Source organism: Eptatretus burgeri, chromosome 2 (genome assembly GCF_056783735.1).
Source record: "Eptatretus burgeri isolate ZD-2024b chromosome 2, Ebu_testis_v1, whole genome shotgun sequence".
In the NCBI taxonomy this organism is placed as follows: domain Eukaryota; kingdom Metazoa; phylum Chordata; class Myxini; order Myxiniformes; family Myxinidae; genus Eptatretus; species Eptatretus burgeri.
In genome coordinates this window covers 4,691,638-4,712,377 of record NC_140962.1, presented here as the reverse complement: position 1 = coordinate 4,712,377, position 20,740 = coordinate 4,691,638, and the positions used below count along the sequence as shown (strand labels likewise).

Sequence of the window (20,740 nt, the reverse complement as noted above, 5' to 3'; positions counted from 1 at the left end):
ACCGGTCATATCGAAGAAAAAAACAAAAAAAAACAGGGAGTATGGAACACTGACGCTAACCATTACATTGACGTATTTCGACTTATGAGTAACTTACAAGTAAGTTTTGTCGACGTGTGCCAACGATCGCATATTGTGCGTACAACTTATTCCCATCGCACGCGGAAGGTGTGAGGCATACGGCAAGTACGTCGTAAAATGTTTAACACGTTTAAAAGTACAAGACGTACTCCACTTACTACGACGTATGATAACGTAATTTAGCGTTCTATTCACGTATACCAAACTTACCCATACCGTATTCGACGTGCGCCAGCGTTTTAGACGCATTTTTCAGAGGTCGGCATACGCTGGCAAGATCGCCAAGGTGTGACTGCGATGTTGACACTTCCATTTCTCCAGCGGTTATGATTTGAATCAGCCTTTTATTAGGCTATGCCACGTGATCGTCGGTGATACGTGCAGCACGCTATGCATAAGTTAGACTATCGTTGGACATAGGTTGTGAACGCCGACAACAGGCTCAGCATTCGTTGGCATAAGTTATCTATAAGACAACGAAACGTTCTGTGTCCATTACTAATATGTTATGCATGCGACCAACTCGTTATGAATACGTCCGAATCTTTTTTTAAAAAACATCAAAAGTTCAGCGTAAGCCAGCGTTTTACATACATTTTGATACGTTGCCATTGCTGGCTAAAACGTCAAGGTGTGACTGGGCCTTAACAATCATGGTTTGGACATCTATGCCATCACTCAAGTAGTGATGCATTGATCACACTACATACTCAGCGTCCTAGACTGCACACCAGATGGAAAGACACCTCGACTCCGCTTCTGCAGCATATCAATTTGACGGGATGAAACAACACGAGTGGAACACAGGCAAACCCTCATTATCCCTCATTTCTGCAGCTACGTTGCAGCAGTGATTTGCCACATGATTCACAATTTCTCCTCCAGTTTTGGGCACTCTGTTTTCTCATAACTCAAACCCTCCACAGCTCCTCGAGGATGCATGCATTCTTTCAATTATCCCTCCCTCGTTAAACTCACAAAATTCAGACTTAACACTCACTTCCACTCTTTTGTTCCTCTTTTGCCTAATTTATGTAAATACCTTCTGGAGGCAATTCAATTGCACTCTTCCCAGCAGGATTCAAAAGCAGGGAGAACACCATTATCTTAGGTCATTCTCCATCCCAACTCACAATCTTTTCTACCCCCATTAACCTTACCTCTTACTTGCGGGTTATTGCATTTCCTCCCCGAGTCTCCTTCCTGTTCATTCATTCATTCCTTTGCTTTTTTTTTTTACTCAGATAATAATTTCCTCAAATTTTTGAAAACACCCTCACACATGATTCAGGGTGTGTCAATAAAAGGTTAACCGCTTCAAATGACCTTTGTACTTTTAGTCATTACCTTAACTTTTGTTTTTGTTTTGCAGGAGTGATCAATGATCTTTGGAGAAGTCATTAAAGCATAATAAAGTAATCTATGGAAAAAATGACGTTTTCTACGGAGCAAAGACTAAGCATTGTCATGTGGTATTTTGAGACAAAATCAATTGCTTCCGTCCAGACGAGATTCTGTACTGAATATGGAGGGCATCCCAGAAACAAGCCAAGCAAGCGAGCCATTTAGAAACTTGTAAAAAGTTCAAAAGTGAAGGGACGATTCTCAACATCAACAAAGGAAGCTCCGGTCACACAGGATGTGTATGGTGTGAAGGAAACATGGAATGAGTTCGTGAGTCAGTTTTGTAAAGTCCGAAGAAATCGCATCGCCAAAGATCGGCTGAACTGGGGCCCAGCTGATCTTTGCTCCGAAGCTTTTTTCTCTGTGCTACGTAGATAATACTTACAGATAATTTTTCTTTCTTTTTCTACGTCGGTATCCATGATGCACACCCTGTATATCTACACTCGGTGTACAAAACATTAGGAATACCTGCTCTTTCTATGAAATAGACTGATCAGGTGAATCCAGGTGAAAGCTATGATGCCTTATTGATTGCACCTGTTAAATCCACTTCAATCAGTGGAGATGAATGGGAGGAAACACGTTAAAGAAGGATTTTAAAGCCTTGAGATGATCGAGACATGGATTGTGTATGTGTGCCAGACATTCAGAGGGTGAATGGGCAAGACAAAATATTTAAGTGCCTTTGAACGGGGTATGGTAATAGGTGCCAGGCACACTGGTTTGAGTGTGTCAAGAACTCCAACGCTGCTGGGTTTTTCACGCTCAACAGTTTCCCGTGTGTATCAAGAATGCTCCACCACACAAAGAACATCCAGAGAACAGCAGGCGAGTGGTGGAAAACTGCTAATTGATGAAAGAGGCCAAAATAGGCTGACATGAATCGTGCAGTGCAACAGATGGGTTACAGTTAGTAAACCGGCAGCCCACTACAACATTGGTGCCAAAAGACCCATAAAATAATGCACAACTAGTCGTACCTCGACATGAATGGGGTATGGCAGCCGACGACTGTGTAGAGTTCCACTTCTTCCAGCAAAAACAAGAACCTGTGGTTGCAGTGGGCTAAGGAACGAAAACACTGGACACTGGAGGATTGAAAAAAATTGCCTGGTCTGATGAATCCCGGTTCCTGCTGTTTCACGCTGATGGGAGGACTAGGGTCTGGAGAAAACCACATGAGTACATGCATCCATCATGCAGTGTGTCAACATTGCAGGCTGGTGGTGGTGGTGGTGGTATGTTTTCATGGCACACATTGGGCCCCTTGATAAAAGTGGAGCAACGTTGAATGATACAGGATATCGGAACATCATTGCCAAACAAGTGCATCCCTTCATGGCAGTGTCCATCTGTGAATGGATTTCTTCAGCAGGACAATGCCCCATGTCACAAGGCTATGATTGTCCAGGAATGGTTCCACAAACATGACAGGGAATTCAGCTTACTGCAGTGGCCTGCCCAGTCACCAGATCTCAATCCAAATGAGCATCTGCAGGATGAGATGAAATTCGGAGTAGAGATCCACTACCAGCGAACTTGACAACTGTGGGAAGCAATGGAGTCAACATGGACCAGAATTCCTGTGGAACACTTTGGACACCTTGTAGAGTCCATGTCCTGACAAATAATGGCTGTTCTGAGGGGAAAAGGGGGTGCCACTCAATGAGGAAGGGTGTTCCTCAAGTTTTGTACACCGAGTGCATTTCATTCAGAGTCCTGATGGAGCTTTTTTGCTCTAAGAATGAAACCCTATATCTTTGATTGCTAAGCAGAGAAGAAAGGACATGCATTGTGGCTTGGCACCGTAAAAGACTGGCAGCTTTCAGCAAAAGAACATGTCACCATACCACATCATACGCTGATGAAAGGTTAATTAGTGCAACACCTGTCTCGAGCATGCTTTGGAAGCCAGCCTCAATGTGGGTGGTAAGTGTAAGTATTGATAAATACAGCTCCTACCAGGTCTCAAGACAGCTTGTTCCTTGGAAAGGTTGGGCTCTTCCAGTGGAGAAAGGCCAGCCATAAGGAGACAATCAAACAACTTGTATGTCGTACATAGTCGAGATATGGGCCGATAGCTATATGGTTTCCCTGGCTTATGGATGGCAATGACTTTAGCCTCTCTCCAGGTTGATAGTATGACTGCAGTTGCATGGATGTTAGTGAAAAGAGAAGCCAACCAATCACGTCCGTGAAGTCCCAAGCTCTTCAAGAATTAAGGATAGATGCCATCAATTCCTGCTGCTTTCCTTGCTTCAGTGGAGGAAAGGCCAGTGTCAATGTCAGCCCTGGCATCGGAGGAAGAACACAGGGATGCAGGAGGAGATTATGAAAGGTATTGGAGAGTTCCTTCTGGACTTCATGGCGAACCTCCTCAGTTGAGGTAACTTTGCAGTTGAGTAGCAGAGTAGAAGCAACATAATTAGCCAATACTTTGGGAGGCTCATGTTGAGCAGGTGAGAAAGCTCCAAGATGACTTAAGTAGGTTTGATGCCTTTCTACTTGAATGAGTGAAATCAAGCTCCTCAACAGTCTCCTGGCATCTTTGTCATCTGGCCATGTCCAGAGATTCCAAGAGCTCAGATGCAACCTCTGGATCCCCAGAAGCTTCTTACTGTTGTGGGAGTTGGTCTGTTTTTGGCAACCAACAAGGTGTGTAGCATTTACGAAAACCATGTGGGATGTTGTTTTTGGCTGCATCCATCAGGATCTTGCAGAAGCTACAGTTATATAGCTCTTTGGGACAGGGTTGAGGCAAGTGACTTCTGTTGTGAAAGCCTCCCAGTTAGCCTAAGGTCTGGATGTGCTGTACATGGATGGTATTAACGTCTTCGCACTGAACAGCAAAAAATTAGCAGAACAACTGAAATTCGTCAAACGGTACTCCGCAAACACTCAAATGCAATTTTGCTTGGATAAGTGTGCTAAGTGCACATTCATGCAAGGTAAACCAACGAAAAGAGACAACATAAAAACTGACCTAAAAACAATATATGAGCAAGACAACAAAGCATCATACAAATACCTCGGAGTAGAAGAGGACAATCAAATAAATCACCAACAAATAGGCAAAACAATTCCCAAAGAATACCTACGTAGAACGAGTCTGATCCTGAGAACTTATCTCTCCCCAAGAAATAAAATGAAAGCCATAAACCAACCTGCAATACCAGTGTTCCAAAACAGTTGCAGAAGAATGAACGAGCCACAAGTGGAAATCAATAAACTCGACACCAAAACAAGGAAACTCCTCACTATCCACAAAATGTTTTAGAAAAACCAATGCATCACGACAATGTATCTGCTGAGACGAGGAGTCAGTGGGCTGATGGAGGTCAAACAGGTGCACAGAATGACAACTAAGGGAACAGTTGAGAACATGAAATGTTCAACAGACAACTGAATTTAATTTGAATGCAAACACGAAGACAGCAAGCCAGAAAAGGTATCCCAAGCCCATCTGGCAAAAACTATCCAAAGACAGGTGCAAGCAGAAGATGTCACACATTAAATTGAAACGGCAACGGATACAGCCACAATGATTTCAAAAAAGACAAAATAAAAATATAAAGTGAAACATCAACACATATACACCGACAAGTGGGAGAATGACAAAAGAGCAGAAAGGTATTAAAAGAAGGAAAAAAAAAAAGTTGGACAGATTGGCTACATGACTACAAATTAACTACAAAGGTGGCTCATTGGGATGGCTAAGAAGAGGTCAGCTCAACTGGGATGGAGAACGAATCATTTAATACACTAGTACGTGCCCGTAAAAAAAAAAAAAAATAATAATAATAATAATAATAAAATAAACCACGCAGGCCGTTTCTTCGCTCTCACGTGCCCGTACGTGCGTGACCCGGAAATTCGATATTATTCGCAGTTACGATTATTCGCAATTTATTTTTAATACCCAATTATTGCCAACGTATTTACCTTTTCGCAATGTCGTGGGCAAGGAAAAACAAAAAGAGAAGAGAAGAGAAGAGAGAGAAAAAATTTACCAAATTTACCTGGTTCGGAGCATACCAGCACTCTGATGTTCCCGAAATTTATACACCGTCTAATATGAAAACGATCATAACTTGTGCCATTCTGTTTATCTATAAATGCGCATAAGAAATCGAGAAATTATTAGAATACACGAAGTCATCACTCTCCGGAAGCCCGTACGTTGTAACCCGTAATGGGGAACGTGGCTGTGCTTCCCTTCCCCATCGGCCACACCCACGCACAACGTGTCTTCCCATTGGTTTGGTAAATAAATGGCCATAACTTGGGAAGCACTTGTCCGATTAATATCAAACCTTGAAAAGGCACATCCTCAGGTCCCCAGCAATATATCTGGCAAGTTTCAATTAGATCGGACCAGAGGTTGTCGAGAAACAGCGGTCACACACACACACACACACACACACACACACACACACACACACACACACACATTGCTGGAATTATACATAGATGCCAAAGACTAGGGATGCTTTTCCAATGATTAAAAGAAAATGGTGGGACAGAGTCAACCCGGTTTCTGCAAGGTAGAAACAGAAACCATGAATCACCTCTTCTCAGGATGTAAAAAAAAAAAACCTCATGTTAGAACAGGTGTACATACAAAGGCACAACAAGGCAGGTAGAGTAATCCACTGGCACATCTGCAAAAATTTCAACATCCTCGTTTCCGAAAACTCATGAATACATGAACCGAAAGCAAACACTGAAAATGAGGAAGTAATGCTCACGTACGACATGATGATCCCATCGAGCATTAACATAGAAAACAAAGCATTGCAACTGGATATAATAGTACATACAGTACTTCGATCCCCCACCCCCCCCCCCCAAAAAAAAAAGAGGAGGAGGAGGAGGAATTGCTAATTGCAGTGTTGGTACCCAACAATTTTGGCCTTAACAATGTAGAAATCAATAAAACGACCAAACACCAAGATCTCATAATTTAGGTCAAACAAAAATTGTGGAAGCGGAAGAACGCCAAAAATGCACCAGTGATAACTAGAGCAACAGGAATCTATATAACGGCTGTCTGGCTCTATCTTTGTCTTTGTCTCTGATGCATGGCCACATCTTTTAAGTTGAAAACTCCAAACTCAAGGTACAAATACAACTTTGTTTGAGGGGTAACATTGTCTATGTGGCCATGGCCTCAGGCGGGGGTGTGGGGGGCAGGAAGGGTGGCCTAAATTCTCAATGCAAATGTATACCATGAAGCACCCCATCTGGTGGTGATGGCAGAGGGTATTACAATTTCCTTTTTTTACCAGGGCAACGCTAAAGTGAAAGCATTCTTCGCACGGATAGATTTGTCCTTCCATTCTACCCCACCCTTCCCCCCCCCCCCCAAACAACAGAGGAGCCATCTCTAGCGGAAAGGGACATCAGGATGTATGGGGGGGCGGGGACAAAGGAGGGGGAGCAGGCCATGAGGAGAGGGAAGAGTTAAAGCACTGGTTAAATTTGGCAAACAGGAGGACGAATTGGTCTGTCAGCGAAGCGACAGGTAGGCCCTGCTAGTGATAAATAAGAATCTTACGTAGCCTGGTGTTGGCTCAGTGGTTGGGGTGGCGGCTTGGGATCCTAGGGTCCTGAGTTCAAGCCCCGTTGGCCGCTGAATTAATACACCAGGGGGTTGACTCAGCCCGTCATCCTTCCGAGGTCGGCGAAATGAGTCCCAGTTCCAGTGTGTGTACTGGTAGAGGGGCACTGAATCAGCGACACAGTCACGCTTCAAGGAATGATAGCTACCCCAGCAGCTAAGCTGCCATACGACCACCACCAAGAATCTTACGGAGATCTTAAAAACCATCTCTAGGAACAGGACTACAAACGACAGTTGGAAGCAGTTAAGGGCTCACTTACAGTCTTCATAAGAGCCCTTGGAACAAAACTTTGAGAATAAGAAAAATTCACAGTGTGGTCCATGAATCGTGATCCATTCCCAAAATGGAGGTGAATACTTGAAGCCCTGGGAGAACTCCGTTCCACCTTCTGAAACCCACATACGGAGATAACAACACACACACCAGGACCATCAAAGCCTGCGCTGGTATTGCCAAGTTATGCTTGTTTGTCGATGTGCTATCCTTTTGCAATGTGGAGCATCAAGCAAGGAAGCAACATGTTCAATTGTTAAATTATTTGGTATGGCTTGGCCGGGATTCAAACTGAAGATCTCCCAGATTCGAGCGAATGCTCCAAACCATTACACAGTTTTGTTTTGTCAAAATCAATATACTTTTTTGTGTAACAAACCTTCCTGGGAGTTCCATGAATCCACAGTCGTTGGTTTCATTGAAATCCATTCATCCGTTAATCTGTTCTCAGGTTACAGTGTGACAGACAGCCAGACAGACAGACATGAATCCTTTCATAATATACTAGCAGGGGTCCCTGGCGTTGACAGGCAACACCGGGTCCTCCCTCTCACTCCATCCCTTCCCCTCCCTCCATTAGTTACCAAGTGTAGTTGCTTGTGTTTAGTTTCAAGTTTCTTGTGGAGCGCTCACCAAGTGGTTTCAGCAGTCAAGCAAGCACTCCATTCAAAACTGTTGATAAGGAATGTCTGGGCGAGCTGCTTGGTAACTGAACACACCCCAGGACATCCCGACAGCAGACAGTACATACAAAATGCCCACAAAAGGGCAGTTTTTTATATTAAAGATTTTTAATATTCGTGATGACAATTTTTGTAATGAAAACGTACCTTGTTCAGTTTTAAAATATACATAAACTCAGAGATGACGTTGAGTGTACGAAAGTGGACGTGTTCGTTTCATACAACTTTAAAGTGTACATGTACAAAAATAAATAACTCTCAGGATCTTACCTGGCGGCCTCCTGATTAATTCATTACAAACACAGGTATTTCTCGGCCAAGCCAATGTTAATGTTTACTTACTTCTTATAACATCTGTATTACCTGTCCAGCAGTATATTTATAAGCTTTGAAAAGTCGGGCAAAAACCAAAAGTTTTTTTTTCTTTAATGAAAGACCATGATTTTCTTTCCTCTGCATTATGAGAACGTACCTTCATTGGGCAGTGTATGTTAGACCGCTGGTGGGATCACTGCGAACAAAACATGTATCACCTTGTTTGACTTGGAATCAAAATGAACCTTTTTCTCAAAATATTCTACACTAGTAGTCACAACTATGGTGGAAATTTTACGTTAATCAGACAAGAGGTTGGAGAGAAAATGAATTTAACAGGGAATCAGATGGACAGACGGACAGACAACCTGAAAACACAATGCCTCCGGCCACTTCCTTGGCGGAGGAGTAAAAACAAAATTTACCACCAGCAACAACATACAAAACAACTCACGTAAAGAGACACTCGCTGATTGGCTGAGAGCGCTTCGGTCTCATTAGGATGTAGCAGCGGTTGTTTCCTTGGTATGTACTGTAGAGTACTTGAAGGCTGCTTGATGGATTTTCTTTCTTTCTTGTTTTTTGAATTCATATTTCATTTTTTACCTTTATATGAATATTTTTTTTTCTTCGAGTAAAATGTGAAACGGTGTTCTAAGAGGCATGATATATAATTATAAATGAACAAGCAAACAAACATGATATGCACAGCTTATGTGGGAAAATTACATGCCGGCGTGTAATTTTCCCACATATACATATTATGTTTGTTTGGCTGCTCATTACCTCTGCCACCGAAGGTGGAAGGAGGTTATGTTTTCACCCCTCTGTGTCTGTCTTTGTTTGTGTACAGAATATCTCAAAAAGTTGTGGACAGGTTGGGTGTCTGGCAAGGACAAATTGATTCGATATTGGTGAAGATCCGAATCCGGATCCGGTTACGAGAATTACTTGATTTTTGAGTGATTCTTCACCGTTGAGAGATAGGGCCAAAAACGATATATAGCATGATTGTTCAAAAGGTTATTGGGCCCAATATGTTCTTGTGGATCAGGCATTGCGTGGCGGAGGTATGCGTTCTCCCGAGTGCCCTTCTATTTTATAATTGCATTACTACGGTCACTGTGGTGAATAGGGTTCATGGACCTGTCCCCCACTCCCAATGCAGGAAAGACCCTCTCATGGACAGGCCGTCGCTGCTCCTATGGTTGGCAGTGAGTGTCCCAGAAGCAGCAGGGGGAAAGAGTGGTATTTCTATATGTGGGAGAATTGCGTGCTCATGGCACTGGTATGGTCAGATGGCAGAGCACTGGTAGGGTTCGGTTCACCAGAGGATCTGGGTTCATTTCCCGGTCTGCACGTGTAATTTTCCCACATATATATGCTACGGTTCTGCGAAACCGTCACTCCCCCGAGGTAATGACACACACCATATTGCGGGATCAAGACAGTTATTTAATTAGCAGTTGTTTTAGATCGCCCTTCCCTTATGTGTAGTGGGTTTATGGGACAATATGTGTTTTGTGGGCTTTAGTTTGTGTTTTTCTTTCCATTCTTTACCCATCTTTCATTCCTTACATTATTTTGCTTTGCTGAACATGACCTTTCTTCACATATGCCTGCACACCAAGACCACAGCAACAGGGGTGAGTCATTTGCAATCGCACGCTATTTCCCATTCACATGTCGACAATCACTATCTGCACATCTTTATAGAACAAGTGAGTAGTGAAATTGATAGGCAGCCTAAATATATAATTCCTCAAGACTTTCGGACAATCTTACAAAGGCAGAACAACAAGCACTTCACAATCTCCAACGGAATAAAGACTTAGTAAAGCCAGCAGATAAAAGTTCTGCCATTGTCATTATGTCTACTATCAATTACATTGCAGTCTAAGGTAATCGCCAGAAACATGATGATACTGACAAAGAGCTCCCATTCAACCCCACACTTCCACATCTCGAGATTAAAAGGGTGGTCGATTCTATTCACGCAGTCGAAGGCATTACATCTCACTTGGTTCCGAAAGACCCTACGTGTCCTTATCTTTATTTTGTTCTGAAAATACACAAGGTAAACAATCCAGGTAGGCCAATTGTTCTGATATCAAAATTTGGTGACTTATTTACGTCCTCTTGTAATGAATCCACCCTCATATCTTAAGGATACAACTAGTTTTCTGACACATTTAAAGACTGAACGAAACACACTTACCTTTTAACTCCCAACTCATTTAAGTCACAGCAGACTTTATATCCCTCTACAGTCTACACGAATCGTCTACATTCATAAGGCCTGTCCGCATACCGTAAAGCAATGGACACACAAGTGCCAAACCCACCTACCCATGACCTTATGCGTTTGTTAGAACTGATGCTCAAATTAAATAATTTCTAATTTAATGGATGGTACTACATTCAAACTCAGGGTACTACGATGGGCACCCCTGTTGCGCCATTGCATGCCAACATTTTTTATGAGAATGCAGACCCTATGATATCTCATAAATGATAGCGGCTAAAATATATGCACAAACTCATCATGCGGCATCTGCAAAAAATCCTGGGTACGTTATATCGACAGGCTATTCAGTTTATCTGGTCAACCCCCCCCCCACCCCCCAACCACCCCCACAGTCCCACATGTTCCAAAATTAAATAAATTTAATGCATCCAACTATCAAGTTTACATTCGACAGCTCACAGTCTGAAGTTCGCTTTCCAGATACATCACTCATACTTCAGAACAACAAACTTGAAACAGAACGAAACACAAAACCAACAGACCACACTCTCACCTTCTCTTATCTTCATCTCACCCGAACCATACAATTACAAGCACACCTTGCAGTCAAGCAATCAGAGGAAGATGCATCTGCTCAACAAAAAGACAGAATAAACCTCCTCTCCCAATTAGAAATACACATTATTGCAAGACACTACAACCCTCACTCTGCAAAAGTAGCCATAAACCAATCAAAACACAGACCTCACTCAGAACTTTTGACTTACAAACTCAAACCTGCAACTAACCGTGTCCCACTGGCAACCACCTACTTCCCGACCTCATCCCAATTGTCAAGTAGTTTGAATAAAGCACTTCCTCTCCTCAATCAGTCAAACATTCTACACCCATTCCCTCAACTTACACGAACATCATTTTGATGTGGCCTTGCACTCCAGGACCTTTTAATAAAAGCAAAGCACCGCCAGCAAAGAAACAAAGATTCCTAGGTTCCACAAATGCAGGGCAAAACAGACAAACAAAAAAAGTGATAAAAACATTTTAAACTACAAGGGTACTCAGTAGAGCGCATACCTCCGCCATGCAATGCCTGATCCACGAGAACATATCAGGCCCAATACATTTTGGAAATATCATTCTTTAACCCTATCTCTCAAGAGTGAAGAATCACTTTTAAAATTCCAGGAGTTGGATCCAGATACAGATCTTCATCAAAATCTAATCAGTTCGTCCTTGTCACACACCCAACCTGTCCACAAAATTTCATCTGAACCCGTCCACAACTTTTTGAGATATCCTGCACAGAGACAGACAAACAGACAAACGAAAAATCACTCAAAGTGACAACTTGGCGAAATGGAAAGGCACTCTGTAGCGAACATACCTCCGCCAGGCTGAATAGTTTACATTTTGAATACCACCAATAGGTTGGATCTGATTCCGGACCTTAACCTAAATCGAATCAGCTTGTTTTGTCACCGAACCAACTCTTCCACCTTGTTCTGTCACGTCGTCCACAAATTTTAGAGACTAGTACGTGCCCGTACGTGCGTGCCCGTACGTGCGTGGCCGTACATGAAAAAAAAAACTTTCAAACCAGTTGCCAGAAACAACCACACAGGCCGTTCCTTCGCTCTCGCGTGCCCGTACGTGTGTGGCCGTACGTGCGTGATCGTACATGCAAACCCCCCAAAAAAATAAATCTTTCAAACAAACACAAAGGCCGTTCCTTCGCTGTTGTAAACGACGACTGGATTGGGGCATTGTGTTTAAGAAAATCGAGAAAGTAAGAATACAGTAAGTCGAAAAATCGAGAAAAAAAAAAAAATCGAGAAAGAATACAGTAAGTCCCCACTGTGCGGAAGTTCGCATATCGCAGTTACGATTATTCGCAATTTAGTTTTAAGGGCCAATTATTCAATTAGTGCCAATGTATTTTGCCTTTTCGCAAAGTCATCGCAAGGAAAAACACAAAGAGAAAAGAGAAGAAAAAAAATAAAATAAAAACCAATGTCACCTGCAGGGTGACCCGTATCTTGCCAAAAGGTGACCACGTGTGATTTCTTTAAGGTCACACTGAGGTGAACAGAGCTGCTATCCACCAGGAGCGACTCCTTGAGGAATATCTGCCTACGAGAGATTCCGATGAGAATCGTTCTACAGAGTAACCATGAAAAAGATGCGTTTGCCTCATAAAGTCACCAAATGACGTCATAACGTCTCAAGCTTGACATATCGAGAAAGCACTCATTGAGGTGTTCAATTTGAGGTATTACACGATATGGTACCTTAAATTTCAAAATTTGACCTTGGGGTCAAAAACTTTCGACCTCCAGCGCTAACCATGAAGGTCAAGGCCGATCGCCACCAAAAATTAATCAGCTGAGCGCCAGACCATGAACTATATTCCCATGAAGTTTGAAGACGATCCGATCAAAATTACTCAAAAAAAATAAGGGTTTCGTTGACTCCCCTGATTTGCGACAAAGTGACCTTGACCTTTGATCTTGACCTTCAAAATTTTATGCGCTGAAAGGGAACTCTATAGGCCTCTGATATGCGAAGTTACAAAAATTTCCAATGATAACTGTGCTCTGCAGAGTGATTTATACATGATTACAGACAAAAAAAAAAGAAACATATGAAGGTCAAGGCAAATCACCACCAAAAATTAATCAGCTGAGCACCAGACCATGAACTATATTCCCCTGAAGTTTGAAGACGATCCGATCAAAATTACTCAAAAAATAAGGGTTTTGTCAACTCCCCTGATTTGTGACAAAGTGACCTTGACCTTTGACCTTGACCTTCAAAATTTTATGCGCTGAAAGGGACCTCTATAGGCCTCTGATATGCGAAGTTACAAAAATTTCCAATAACTGTGCTCTGCAGAATTTTTTATACGTGATTACAGACAAACAAAAAAAAACAAAAAAAAAACATACAAGCTGACTAACATATCTTGCAAAAACTTCGTTTTGGCAAGATAACAACCAGTTGCTGTCGTGAAAGTCTGTGTGCTATTGGACATAGTGGTACAATAGAACCTTTCTTCTTTGAGAAAAAAGGTGGACAAACAGCGACAGTCAACACAGATAGTAACGTGGACTTCCTACAAAGAACATTCCTCCTGCCACCAAGAAGGAAGCAAGACATCACTACGAGTTCAGTCTTCTTCCAGCAAGAGAGTGCACCACCGCATACATCTAATGACATTTTGGAGATTCTGAGCCACCATTTCCCGGGTGACAGACAACCCATGGCGTCACGACTCCCCGAATCTGTCTCCTTGTGAATGCTACATATGGGAGTCCCTCAAAGCTAAAGTTGATGAAAACAACCCACACATACTGCAGGAGTTGAAAAATAACATCAGACAGACATCAACCGCATATCAGCTCCGTTTATCAGCAATCAACAACAACGTTCGTGTCCATGTGACAGCTGTCATCCCAAAGCGTGGTACAAGCATTCCTTGGGACCAGTAGTGGACATATATTGTAAAGTAATTCTCGCTCTTGTTTTACCTACTTTGCTCGTACGTTTCATGTGCTTATAATGTACCGATATAAAACACAATGTGTATTTGTATGTCCACCTTCATCAGGACAATTTAAGAAGGGTTTTAAAAGCCAATCTTTTTACACGACTGTGCGTTCACTACGGTCTATTTTTCAGGATTAAAAAAAACTCCAAAAACATTTTTCAGAAAAGAGTAATTAAGTCTCTTCTATTGAAAATGTAAACGGAGACATGTAACTGGGCCTCAATGGCGGTGTACAGAAGCGTTTAAAAAAAAAAAAAACAACAATAAATACAAGGCATAGGGAGGTGAAATTTGCTGCACTTTATGTGCAACGCGCGCAGAGTAAAACGAGTGTTCATTTACGTACGGAGGATGTCCAATAAATAAAGAAGATTATAAGCACACCTGACGCTAGGCTAAGGCTTCAGATTTTAGCATGCTCACAAGGTTGTACCTTCAAAATGAAACATCCCAGAAGATAAAGAAAATAGGGTCACATTTGTACATGTAGTTGTATTTTTTTAAAACCACGTTTCTTCCGATGAAACATCTCTTCCAGTCTCTGAATATTTTGAATAAAATAATTCTAACCCATCATTTTTGACAGGCTTTTATACCAGGATATCCATAAGGCCAAAAAAAAAAATGTTGCATTGGCGTAACCCGCCCGACCCTAAAAATTCCGCCGACCCTACGTTTTTTTTTTTGTTTTTTTGCTATCGAAAAATTTTGCCGACCCCATTTTATTGCTATTTTTGTTGTTTTGCTATCGTTTTCAAGTATCTTGTTGATTGCGATCACGATCGCAAAAACCCGGAAGTGTTTCGGACAGAACCCACCGACAAAAAGGGTGGTACTCGAGCCGGGGGAGATTTTGGGAGGGATTTATTAGGAAAAAAAAAAAAAAAAAGATCCCGACCGACCTACCCTATTTTTCAGTGACCCGTTACGCCAATGCAACATTTTTTTTTTTTTGGCCTAATGCTCATCACACATTCCATTATGTATTGATACATTTACTATCTTATATTACCAGTAAGAGCTGGCAGGATGGCCCAGAGGTATGCACACTCTCATCTAAGCTGTGTAGCCTGGATTCAAATCCCGACTCGGCGATAAACTGTCATCCCGGTGTTTCATAGACAGTGATTCATCAATGTGTGTGCCGTCCCTCGGATGGACGTTAAATTAGGCGTCCCGTCTGCCGGCATTGGTTTGTGGACGTTAAAGATCCCGTAGCGTTCTTTGCGAAGAGTATGCAAGTCATCGTCGGTACTCTGGCTAAATTCCAAATTACTGCTGTTCCTACTGCTGGGAAGGCAATGGCAAACCACCCAGTGTAAAACCCTTGCCGAGACAGTGCTTCAGCAACACCAATGACACTGTACATCAGAATCAGAATTACCAGGAAATTGTACACAACCTACACACATGAATCAAGCTGTTATTAAAGTACAACACTTCCAAAAGTTTTTTTTCTGGAATGCAAAATCAATTTCAAAAAAAAAACTAGAACGGCATTCAGTAGAGCGCACACCTCCACCCCGTAATGCCTGATCCACGATAACATATCAAGCCCAATACTTTTTTGAAATATCATGCCATACAGTTACTACTATATCATTTTTGAGCCCTCTCTCTCAATGGTGAAGAATCACTTAAAAATTATCAGATTTGGAGCCGGATCCGGATCTTCACCAAAATCTAAGCAGTTCGTCCTTGTTGTACACCGAACCAGCCCACAAAATTTCATGCAGATCTGTACACAACTTTTTGAAATATTTTGTACACAACCAGACAAAGACAGACAGACAGACAGAAAGGGGTGAAAACATAACCTCATATTTTGAACATGAATCAGAAAGCAAACCTCGTGTAGCAGTTCCTTGGTTCTGAATTTGTCTCGATCACACATGCGCAGAGGGGAATGAGATTTTGTTTTTGTTTTTTTAAGTGAGACTCTGACTTCCTGCCCGGCAGTCAAACAAAATAAAAAAAAAAAAAACATTCCAACCAGGAAACTTACTGTTTTAAAGGATGTTATGAAGGACACAAACAACAGGCACGAAGAACTCATATAACATGTCAGACAGAGTGGGGTAACAGCCACTTTTTAAACAGCGGTAAATTCAGGAGGCATTAATTTATTTATACGACTTCACAATCTTTATTACATTTAAGGTTAATGATATACTGTAATTGAACACTGGAGAACAAAATCATATTTTGGCACTTTGAAAAACCACAGTTTTGCAGTACTTGAGACATGTAAAATAAGGTGGTGGATAAAGACTACTTAAATGGTGATAAACTTCAACGGCATTTTTATTATATACAACCTTTAAAATCATCGTTTTATTTCAAATGAATTATATACTGTTCATTCAATTCAAATGAATTATCTCTTGAAAAATGCACGGGCTGAGGTGTACTGTTAACTTTTTTTTTTAAATGCATTTATTTAAATGCTTCACCAATAATGCCTTCACAATTTTTATTGTTTCATCAACTGCATTTGGTGTCACTGTGAAATTAAAGAATGCTTGTTTTAATCTGCTAACTGAAGCTCGCTATGTGAATAAACATCTGACAAGCTGTTTTAATCTATTGATAGGTTGACTGTGCTGTGTTCGGTGGCTCTGACTGTTCCAATTATTATTCCACCTGTAACTGTATGGTGGAATAGCATTTGAGGGGTGTTGCTGTCGAAGAACGGCATTCGTGCATCATGGAATGGAAATCAAGTATCTTGCTTATCAAGCAACTTGGAATGAAATTTGTTATTATTCAAAAAAATTCACAATATCCCAAAAAAATAAAATAAAATAAAAAGATTGAAGTGTGACTGGTTTTCCTTTTTTAATCCTCGCTCTTTTGGATAGATATCGTCAAGAATCTGATCAAATGCAAACCGATCATGAATTGACAGTAAATCAAAAATTTCAAGACGTTTCAGCAGTTTCTCGCAGATCGTAATTGATTTCTGCTCGTATCCTGTATCCAATCAGACTCTTAAATGTGCAATGTGCAAGAATACATTTGTTAAGATAGGGGCCAGATCTGAACCCATGGGTATCCCCATTGTCTGCTGGAGTATCCTGTTGCCAAATGTAAAGTTGCCATTGTTCAAGAGAAATGTAACACTTTCTTTAAATATATTTTTTGAAAAACAACATGTATGAAAATCGATTTTCCTTTGCAGATCAGTGTGCTCTTCTTTTTTTTTTAGTTCTGCAATGTGCACTTCACTACCTCCAGCAAATGCTTTACCTACTGCCCTGTCAAATGAAGCTACGAGTTTGTCATGTGGGAGGATTGTTTCCAATGTGGAATAAATAAATAAATCACAGCTTGATTTAGCTTTACCGCTGTTGTTCATGTTGTCGATGATATGGATTACAGGTTTGGAGTTATGAATGATCCAGAATTTTTCATTCCAGAATAAAGCTGAGCTTTTATTGTCGTTTTGTTTGAATGTGCACACGAGTTTCATTGCGATTCTTGTGCATGTCTGAATCCAGTAAAAGAATAAATTTTGTGGGTTTTTTTTCCATCCAGAACTAAGTTTCCTTGTCCATGACTGATTTACAAAGTGCTGTATTATTATCTATTTTATCATCATTACGTATTTTGTACTAACAACACAAATGACACATAGGCACTGACACACACACACACACACACTCTTCAGGAATGGATATGCTTAAAATACATTTTCAGGGGTGAGGGGTGAGAAAGTGGTGGTAAGATTGAGAGTCAGAATCTATTTTAATACAATTCTTATGTTGATGTGGTAAGGATGCTTTGTTCAGCATCAAACAACAGATAAACAGCTTTCTTTCACTGAAATGTATTCAACATTTTGCCACGAATCAAACTCAAATTGGTAAACTGTGTATCTTGGGCTGAACATACGGGAACTGAAGAGTCGTTCCATCGTTTCAAGCAATGTCGAGTGTCCAAATTTGCCATTTCATGTGAAAACGATTATACATTTCACTTCAAAATGACATACAAAGGTCCCACCATCATCATGGAAAGAAAAAGTTGTATTTTCAGACTCCCTTAAATCCTCGGTTATGACTGACCTTAAGCTTTTCAACATCGAGTAGTCATATCTATAAATAGCTTTTACAATACAAAGTTTCTCTGGAAGTAACTTTCAATAACTCGAGGAGAACAAACTTATCGTACACTCACTCACAAGCGTGCAGAAGTATGGTGAGATGACAAAACGAATGCAAAACAGAAAGAACAGGATAAGGAATGAATGAATGGTAGGTAACTGGGACAGCAGGTAGGCAGATGGGTGGGCACAATGGCAGCAAGTCTGTATTTAAAACATATATACACACATAGGGGAGGTGAGAGGGGTTAGGGTTAACAGCTCTTTGTCCATTTTAGAGGCATGACGATCTACACACACACACACACACACACACACACACACACACACACACACACACACACACACACACACACACACACACACACACACACACACACACACACACACACACACACGTCACGTGATCGACTAAGCAAAGGTGATTCGAGTACCTGACCCAAATGGGACCGTCCTTCGCGACATTATTGAAAACATCTTTTTCTTTTCACAGTGACGTGATGCTTATAGACGAGCCTGTCCACATATACATCACATGCAGCACACAAAAAAAAACCAAAAATGGCAACACATCAGGGGAGTGGACGTTTACACGATTTCGGACATTCCAAACAATGGATGGACAAAGGCATGTCTTACAGGGGATGCGATTGGATGGGAGTTTCCTGTAACTGGAGCTCCGGGTACAGATGGGAACGAGAACAGGTCAAGCCATCGGGCAAGTGCTTCAACGCTCACGTGCGAGAGATGCATATTCGTGACGTCATCGGAAATCGAACAGGACCGTACTCCCCTGGAGCAGGTTATATATACATATACATGTACATCTATATGTATATATATATATATATATATATATATATACGTACACGGCTCGGAAACACGTACACACACACACAAACGCACACGCACAGCAGGAGTGACACGACGAAGCCGCGACTCACATCGTCACTTACGGCAGTACATGTTACCACGGCAATGCATATGTGCCTCGGACGAGGTGCTCAAACTCACGGCTGACTTTGAAGTTTCCCAGCAGTGAGGCCGATCCCCCAGACTGGCCGGCCGCCCGGTTCGGCCCTTCGGCGAAAGAAGACGTCCTCGGCCGGCTACTCATGGCGAGAAAAAGAACGGTAGAAAACGGGGGAAGTGAGGGAAGGAGGGGAGGGGGATAGAGGGGGGAATAGGGAAAAAAGGGGGGAAAGAACCAAAAAAGAGAAAGGGGGATAAAAAAAAAATATTAAAAGATGGGGTGTCAAGCTGGGAGGCTGTGCTAGCTTAGTTAGGCCTCATCGCCACCTCGGACGCTTTGCGGGTTCTTTTCGCCCTTCTCTTTCCTCCTCCTTCACGCACACTCTCCTGCGCATCCGTCTCTCCGATGTTTCCCCCTCTTCACGTTGACCGGTTCACTCTTTGTCCGTCTTTGTCTCTCCCCAGCCCGGTTTGCGAAGCGAGCGGCCCCAGGCTGCGGCCGCTACCGGGGGACGAATGGCGTTGGGCGGGGAGAACAGGGGAAGACGGGAGGGAGCGACGAGTGTGCAATGCCAGACGAGGTGAGGAGGAAGAGGTGGCATGAACGAGAGACGAGGAGTACATGTACGGTACAAACAACAACAAAAATAATAATAATAATAATGATGATAATAACGATGGTGAGTGTGAAAAATGGGGAGGATGTTGGTGGTTGTGGGAAAATTACGTAGTTGACAGGAAGAGGAGGGAGGTGGTGAACAGGAAAAGGTAAATGAAGGACGGTGGTTGTGAAGGAAAGCAGGAAAAGGAAAACGACGACAGAACACGCTGAGGAGATCGGTGGTGGTGGGAGAGAGGCTCGTCAAGAAGAAGAAAAAGAAGAAGAAGAAGAAGAAGAGGACGGTGACGAAGAAGAAGAAGAAGAAGAAGAAGAAGAGTTCCACACAATTTAAGTCCACCGCGGACCACGATTCCGAAGGGGCGCGACACGTGTGCCGGTCACGAGGATCACATGGAAATCCCGGTCTTGAGGAAGACCTTTTGAGTGTTAATTTAACGTCGTCACGAAAAGGGAGGCACGGTCACGTGTTGAGGCGAAAGGTGTCAATGGTGGTGTATAAACGAGGGCGATCGGAAGGAGCCGCTCGAGCTGCAACCTCAACGGTTTTTACCTCAAAGTGAAAAAAAAATCTCCATCGATGACATGTCCGAGTAACGGACTTAACGATGAAGAGATAGACACAATTCTTTACACACACACACGTGGTGTGCCCTTGATGAGTTACCTATTTTTGGTGTGTGTCGGGTGGTGGCGGAGGTGATGAGCCCACATTGTTGGTGAACTCACACAAACGTTCTCACAAATCGCCGTTCGCTCATCATTCAAAATCGACGTCTCATCGAGAACCTGCACGATTTAAATAAATAATATAATATAATAATAATAATAATAATAATAATAATAATAATAATAATAATGTTGAA

General features: G+C 42.0%; 1 protein-coding gene across 12 annotated transcripts in view; it reads right to left on the bottom strand.

The window, feature by feature from the left end:
• The window catches only part of GSK3B (glycogen synthase kinase 3 beta), a 149,482-nt gene extending 129,360 nt beyond the window's left edge, over window positions 1–20,122 (bottom strand). For 6 of the 12 annotated variants that reach the window (XR_015052737.1, XM_085861249.1, XM_085861287.1 and 3 more), the window contains exon 1: window positions 7,372–7,528. Coding sequence is in view for 8 of the 12 variants with exons in the window: in XM_085861249.1 (XP_085717375.1) it covers window positions 7,372–7,513 (142 nt within the window). In the remaining 4 variants the exon portion in view is untranslated. Of the gene's footprint in view, window positions 1–7,371; window positions 7,529–8,540; window positions 8,580–19,297 lie in introns of those variants that run through there. The other 6 variants (XM_085861336.1, XM_085861320.1, XM_085861329.1 and 3 more) reach the window with 5 other exon arrangements.
• Between the last annotated feature and the right edge of the window lie 618 nt (window positions 20,123–20,740).